Source organism: Gossypium hirsutum, chromosome D09 (assembly GCF_007990345.1).
Source record: "Gossypium hirsutum isolate 1008001.06 chromosome D09, Gossypium_hirsutum_v2.1, whole genome shotgun sequence".
Lineage (NCBI taxonomy): Eukaryota > Viridiplantae > Streptophyta > Magnoliopsida > Malvales > Malvaceae > Gossypium > Gossypium hirsutum.
The window spans coordinates 32449219-32456769 of NC_053445.1; the positions used below are offsets into that span (position 1 = coordinate 32449219).

The 7551-nt window shown below is 35.8% G+C and overlaps 1 protein-coding gene across 1 annotated transcript; it reads left to right on the forward strand.

Moving 5' to 3' along the window:
• The first annotated feature begins 2055 nt into the window (after nt 1-2055).
• On the forward strand, nt 2056-7012 carry LOC107891917 (probable serine/threonine-protein kinase DDB_G0282963). Its single transcript, XM_016816840.2, has 13 exons — nt 2056-2700; nt 2803-3208; nt 3304-3955; nt 4277-4317; nt 4528-4596; nt 4793-4893; nt 5059-5137; nt 5315-5413; nt 5535-5603; nt 5721-5770; nt 5880-5961; nt 6051-6145; nt 6382-7012. Exons 1-13 carry the CDS (start codon nt 2273-2275, stop codon nt 6506-6508), a joined length of 2298 nt encoding a protein of 765 aa, XP_016672329.1. The 5' UTR covers nt 2056-2272; the 3' UTR covers nt 6509-7012.
• The last annotated feature ends 539 nt before the right edge of the window (nt 7013-7551 follow it).

The following is a 7551-nucleotide window of genomic DNA, read 5'->3' on the forward strand; positions in this document are numbered from 1 at the left end:
TTAAGTTGGCCAGTGGAGTCATATCTTGGAGAAGTGTTGAATAGACACTAGCAGCAACCTCTACTATAGAGGCTAAGCTAGTTTCATGTTTTGAAGCTACCTTGCAGGATATTTGGTTGAGAAGTTTTATTGCGAGTTTTAAAGTGTTCAATATATCTCTAGACCCATATGGATATATTATGACACTATGATAGGGATGTGTCAAAGTAAACACATTAACATTAAATATTTCGTAATTAGGGAACACATTAAATCATGAAATTGCTCATAAAACACATAAGTACAAAGTTAAATATAGTTGATCCCTTTACAAAAGGCATACCACCAAAGTTGTTCAAGGGTCATGTGGTTGAAATAGGGGCTATCCCTAAAATTGTCACTATAAGATAATAATTTGATTAGTTTGATTTCTCGTTTTTGGTTGTAGAGAAAATAAACATTTTGATTGGACTTAGAACAAACATTGATAATTTCCCACATTTGTGAGTTTATTTAGAAGGATAATATTTACATGAAAGGAAATACTAAGTTAAACGAGGGATAGTAATCGTAAAGAAATTCTAAATTATTTGTTTTAAAATTAGGAAAACATAAAAAATATATATATTCAAAAAAATTAGGAATTACCAACGCACATCTCAATTCATCCATAAAAATTCAAAAAATTATATAAATTGAGAATCCATTTAAAATTGTTATTTTTGAAATTATAGAAAAATATAAAATTATTTAAAAATACATGTAGAATGAAGTTGAAAAAAAGACTCAAACCTCCATTTATTCACATTATTCTAGACATCTACTCGTAAGTGTTTTTTTTTATTTTATTTAAAAAAGATAGTTCTTTGAAAGGATTTTTAAAGCTTTTAAAATAAATTAAATAATTTTATTAGATATAATTGAATTTGTTTATAAAATGTAACGGAGACTTCAAAAACCAAATTAGGGGGAAGTATTGAATTGAAAATTATCCCCTATATTCTACTTTGAAAGGGCAACTTGTAGCCTTGGACCAAATACTTACCATAAAAAGCCACAAAACTAGAACATTTGATTGTTGGTTACAAGGAAAAACAAATTATAAAAAATGAAAAAGAATGATTTTGACTTTTCAATTAATACCCTTAGCGGAAACATTGCATATCCAAGGAGAAACCTTGAAGTTTGCGTTTGTGACGACGCGCCACGTCGATTGGACATTCACCTCAAATTCTATCACTTAATTGGATGATTTCAATCACGTGAATTTTAGCTCGTGGGGATGCTACCCTACTCCTTAGTGTATTTAAAGCATCTGGTTAACATTATGTTCAGATTCACGATGAGATAAAAAAGGGGCTAATTTTATGACACCTCCCGAAATTATAGACCTGATTTTAATTTGGTCCTGATTTTTGAAGTATCATCTAAGGGCGAGTTAGGTTGGTGTCTATTAAGGTTTTACTGATTAAATCGTTTATAATCTTGGTTTAAACTTAAGTTGGTTAGTCAATTCGATTCATATCGGAGGTTGTTGGATAAGTTTGAAAAATCAACCTACTCAACTGAAAATCGAAAAACCAAATGTATCATGTCGATTAAGCCAATTCACTAGTCTAACCATTAAATTGAATGTTAACTATCAACTTGTATCTAACGTGAAGATCATTTAAACATGTAAAACATTTTTTTTCACTTTTGTTTTTATATATATATTTTATCTTTTGGTGTTGTTCATGTTTATTTTACTATTTAAGTTCGGGATTCAAAGCTACCATTTCCAACAATATCGTTTTAAAGCTCAACATAAAAAAAAGTATGTATGTATTTTTAAAATATACTTCACACATTTAAATTGACTTTCTTGTTAGCTTAGAACTTTGCATTTTATGGTTAAAAACCTAATTGATGAAAGACCTAATTGATACTTGGATTCAATTAAAGTATTTTAAAATTTAGAAACCTATTTAAAATTTAGAATATAATGCGACAACATCATAAGGAATTAACCCGAAAAAGGAAAAAAAAAAAACCAGATAGAAACTGTCCCAAAACAAAGAAGGCAAGAAAAAAAGAAAAGATAAATAGAAAAAAGGAAAAGAGAAAAAGTTAAAGTCTTTGAGTCTTTGACCTCTCTTAAAAGAGGAGGAGGAGTGTTTGTTTCTACAGAAAGTGAGATCTTTATATCTTATCAAAGCTTTGAACTTTGAAGCCCCTTCCTATGGTTTGACTTTTTGATTTGGTGAAGTGTACCAACAAAAAAAAAAAAAAGAAAGAAAAAAGAGTAGCAAACATGGAAACACCTACAGCGGAGGAGCTTTTGAGGAAGATCCAAGAACTGGAGGCAGGACATGAGCATCTCCAGCAAGAAATGTCTAGATTAAAACAATCCGGCGCCGGTCAGTCAAAGCCCGACCACATTCGTCAAAGATCCCACTCTACTTCCCCTCAACGCCGCCGCTTCCCGGGGAATTCGGCCGCGGCGGCGGCTACGACGGCTGCTGCTTTGAAGAAAAGTTCTTGCTCGTTTCGGCATTCGTCGCCGTTGCAAAGAGAGAGCAGAAGGTGTGATACCGGAAATGGCGGCGGCGGAGGTGATGGAGAAAGCCGGAATACCGGTCCGGTTGCCGTTAATTTCACTAACAGTCAGTATTTAAATATATTGCAGTCTATGGGACAATCTGTTCATATATTTGACCTTAATGGCCGTATAATTTATTGGTAAGAGGGTTTCTTTCATGCCTTTAATGTTCTAGTCAGTGATTAACCTTTGTTATTAGTAAATGTAAGTAGCATTCTTATTAAATTGGGCATTTTTTGCAGGAACCGAACTGCTGAAAAACTTTATGGTTATTCAGCGGCGGAGGCTTTAGGGCAAGATGCCGTTGAACTTCTTGTCGATCCCAGGGACTTTGCGATGGCGAATAATATAGTTCATCGTGTTATGATGGGTGAGAGTTGGACTGGGCAATTTCCTGTTAAGAATAAAATGGGGGAGAGGTTCTCAGCTCTTGTAACTGATACTCCTTTTTATGATGATGATGGTTCTTTGGTTGGAATTATTTGTGTATCCAGTGATTCTCGGCCTTTTCAAGTTGCATTTTCGGCTGAAAAGCAACTGGAAGGAGATTCGACCTTCAGCCGGTCCAAAAATGCTGTTTCGGCTAAACTCGGTCTTGATCCTCAGCAACCTTTGCAAGCTGCAATTGCGTTGAAGATAACGAATTTGGTATTGGTTCCTTAACTTTCATGTATGTTTCTGGTTGGTTTTTTATTGTTATTGTAGTTTGTCATGGGTTGATTGTGAAAGAGTTACTAATGCAGGCGTCCAAGGTGAGCAACAAAGTAAAGTCCAGCATTAGGACTGGAGAGAATTGCATTGATTCGGAAGGGGGAAGTGGAGATAGTCATCATTCTGATCATGGTTTCTCCGATGCCGTACGTTTTGATCATAAAGAAGATGCAACTTCGAGTGCAGCCAGTACACCGAGGGGAGATGTACACCCATCTGCCTTTGGTGTATTTTCTCCTTTTGAGGAGAAGCCTGCAGTTAAAACCTCGAGAGATTCTGGTGATGCGAGTGAAGGAAAGCCTGCAATCCAAAAGATTATGACCTTAATGAATAAGAAAGGGTTATCATGGCCTTGGAAAGGGAATGATCGAGAAGGATCGGAGGCAAGGACTGCACGTTTTGTTTGGCCTTGGTTGGGCAATGATCAAGAGAATGAAACGCTTGAACCCAAGTGCCCATATTCTAGTGCAAAAACTGAAGGCCATGTTAATGAAGGTAATAGACCCGTTAATAACGAGGCATCGGGTTCCTGGTCATCATCTATTAATGTTAACAGCACAAGCAGTGCCAGCAGCTGTGGAAGCACCAGCAGTAGTGCTGTTAATAAAGTTGACATGGATTCTGATTGTTTAGATTACGAGATCTTGTGGGAAGACTTGACGATTGGAGAGCAAATAGGGCAAGGTAAATTCTTTTGGCTGAACTGCAACTGGGAGATGTGATGGAATTATGAACTTGTTAATAAGTAGATCCTCTACTTTATGCATTGAACTTTATGCCGATCCTATCATCTTCATTCTTTGATATGGCTAATATCAAAGCACATGAACCGAAACCCAAATGTCCATTAGACAATTATGCGAGTGACTGAGAAATTGATAATTGACTCAAAGCTTGCAGTCCATGTTTTACTTTTTTTTTACTCTATCGTTTCTGTTAATGATGTTTTTCATGGATATATATTATTCTAGTATTTACTTGATGTTACTTTGCCTTTTCTCTCAGGTTCTTGTGGAACTGTGTATCATGCTCTGTGGTATGGATCAGTACGTTCTTATTCTCCTTCTCCTTTGTTTCCTTTCTGTTACTTTGCCTTTTTTTTTTCTATCTAACATATCTATATGCTCATGTAAAGTTTTGCCTAAAATGGAAAGATGCTGGCATGGATTAATGGAAAATGGTAGGGAGCTCTAGGAAAAAAAAAACTGTAATCATCTTATTATTTGCATAAACGAACCATATTCATTTTATTGCAGGATGTTGCTGTCAAGGTATTTTCAAAGCAGGAATATTTGGATGATATTATACATGCCTTTAGACAGGAGGTGCGCTTAATTGTTACATTTCATTTTCACCGTATTTTCATACTTCGTTACATGATTTCTTTTGCTTTTTTGGTAATTGTGGAGTCATGTAGTACATGCCCCGGCCAACAGACCGAAGTTGCTGCATTTGTTTTTGTTCTGAGTTCTTTCTTCCTCTTTCAAATGCTGCTCTCACTATTTTGACTTCTCTTTGAAGGTATCTCTGATGAAAAGACTTCGGCATCCAAATGTTCTGCTGTTCATGGGAGCTGTGACTTCACCTCAACGTCTCTGCATTGTCACAGAGTTCGTTCCACGGTATGATCTCAACTTTACTTTTGAAATTCCTTTTATGCTGGCACTCATTTTTCGGCTTTCACATTGCATATCTTTTGCTCCGCGGGACAGTAGTTTTGTTGATTTAAATTATAGTATGGTTTACTTGGGTTGATGAATGCTTATATTTGTATCTTAATGATGCAGTGGGAGTTTGTTTAGACTACTACAGAGAAATACTACCAAATTAGATTGGAGACGGCGTATTCATATGGCTTTGGATGTTGTAAGCATTGGTTGATTTGGATTTTCCTTTTCCTTCAATTTCATGATGGTTCACTGGTTATGATGGATGTAGTGCCATCACCCTTTGTTCTGCATTTGTTTCTATTTCATGTTTGCTTGCATCGCTGGGGTAGCCCTTCCCTCATTCACTTCCTTCTTTTTGATTGAACTTTTTCAGGCACGAGGAATGAATTATCTTCACCATTGCAATCCACCTATAATTCATCGGGATTTGAAGTCTTCAAATCTCCTTGTTGATAAGAATTGGACTGTGAAGGTTTGCCATTACTGATGTCCATCTTTCTAAATGCAAATCTTGTTTTAGTTTACTTCAGGTTTTGAGGATACCATTTTTTTTTACTTGAAATAAAAGGTTTTGGTAATTCTATTTTGGACAGGTTGGTGATTTTGGTTTGTCACGTCTCAAGCACGAAACATATCTCACTACAAGGACCGGGAAAGGAACGGTATTTACTGAAACCTTCATTTGCTTCATCAATAAATATTTTATCTAATATCTTAATCATTTTCCCGAGGAATATCTTTTTAGTTTCTTAATTGGCGTACCGTGACTTTTTCTGTAGCCTCAATGGATGGCCCCTGAAGTTCTTCGTAATGAACTCTCGGATGAGAAGTATGTTTCTCCCTTTCCTCTCTTTTTCACTCACATACAACAAATCCCCATGCCCCATCACATTTGCCTTTCTCCCTCTGCTGACCTCGATCTTCTCGAAAACACTTAGGTCTGATATTTATAGCTTTGGAGTGGTATTATGGGAGCTTGCTACAGAGAAGATACCTTGGGAAAATCTCAACTCAATGCAGGTATAGTTTTTATCTTTTCCGAAGAGTTGAAAATCATTGAACCAACTGCTCTCTGCTAAAAACAAGGTCCTACATTGGAATATTTATAGGTGATAGGAGCTGTAGGGTTCATGAACCAACGACTAGAGATACCAAATGGAGTTGATCCACGGTGGGCTTCTATAATTGAGAGTTGCTGGCACAGGTGCTTATCACTTTACATATACTTATATTATTTTAAACCAAAATTATCTTGGGATTTCATGATGAGTCGCATATTCATTTTAAGCCAACTTTTTCATGTGTTTGAAATCGAAGGTTTATTCGTAGCTCATTGACTTAGGGTAGTACTAGTCTTCAGAAGTAAATCCGATTTTCTTTCTTCCCTCATGTCATATAAACATGGTTTGATATATGAATCTAAAACATCCTGAAAACCAGTGATCCGCAGTGCCGGCCAACGTTCCAGGAACTGCTCAACAAGCTTAGAGATCTTCAAAGACAATATATTCTCCAATATCAGCAAGTACGTAACATGGGTGGAGATGGGTCACAAAGGGAATCATGAACCAAATATATATTTTCTTTTTTTGTGCCCTTTTTTAACCATATCAGCAAAAGTTGTAGAAGCATGGGCATTTGTTATATCTTTTTGCACCATTGCTATTCGTTGAGGTGCTGGTTACCACAAAATTGGCACAAAGTTTGTGGTGTTGCCATTTTGCAATTGGCATCGAAAAAAAAGGTGAGAGCAGACAGAGAGAGAGACGAAAAAAGGAGGCAGTAGTTGGCACCATGTGAGCTGCTGCCCCTCTCAAGTTGGATGCTCATTGGCTGGTTGTGAGATGTGTTGTTATAATGTGGCATCTTTTTATATATATATATAATGTAGTGCCACAAGTGGTGTTTGTGAGAATTGGAGTCTTCTTATGAGCTATGATTTTTCTAAAAGAGAGTACGTCATTATGTCAGTCAGGAGCCACTAATTAGGGAAAGTTGTACAGAATATATACAAATCATCAATCTTACATTTATTGGAGTAAAAATAATAAAGTGAGTATTGTCTTGCTTTCCTTCTTTTGTTAATTTTATATAGGCTTAAATGTGGCTTTCTTTCTGAAATAATACAAAAAAATAATTATTTATCTAAATAATATGGTTTTTTTATCAAAATAATATAAGAGAAAAATTGAATCCCAAATTAACATAGCGGTTGTCAATTTGAGGTTAAAATCGAAGCACCTGGTTCATTGGGATCCCAATCGACTGCTATCATACCAATATGGTGTTTTCCATGTTTTGTCATGGTGTAGGGGTAGAGATTCTCTACTGTGTAGGGAGTCTAAAATGGTAGTTGTCATGTCGATTTGAGGTCTCCTAAGGAGGAGAGAATCTTTGTTTCCTGTACCAACATGACTTAAAGTTATGGGATTTCTGGATCTACCACTCATAGGGCTCTTTAAAAAGTCTCAATTTTTTGGGATATATTGGTATCAATTTGGAAAAATATTTTGAAAGTTGAAAAAAAATTGAGAGTAAGTGAAGGAAAGAAAAAAAAATTAAAAGAGTTTTTAAATTTATTAGAAGATAGTTTGCTTAGAGAAAGAGGAT

What these genes read in the sequence shown, in the direction of transcription:
- LOC107891917 (XM_016816840.2), top strand. Translation starts at nt 2,273, where the DNA reads ATGGAAACACCTACAGCGGAGGAGCTTTTGAGGAAGATCCAAGAACTG. An exon ending in AATGGCCGTATAATTTATTG is followed by an intron (nt 2,701 to 2,802) that starts GTAAGAGGGTTT and finishes CATTTTTTGCAG; the next exon opens with GAACCGAACTGCTGAAAAAC. An exon ending in AATGAACTCTCGGATGAGAA is followed by an intron (nt 5,771 to 5,879) that starts GTATGTTTCTCC and finishes GAAAACACTTAG; the next exon opens with GTCTGATATTTATAGCTTTG.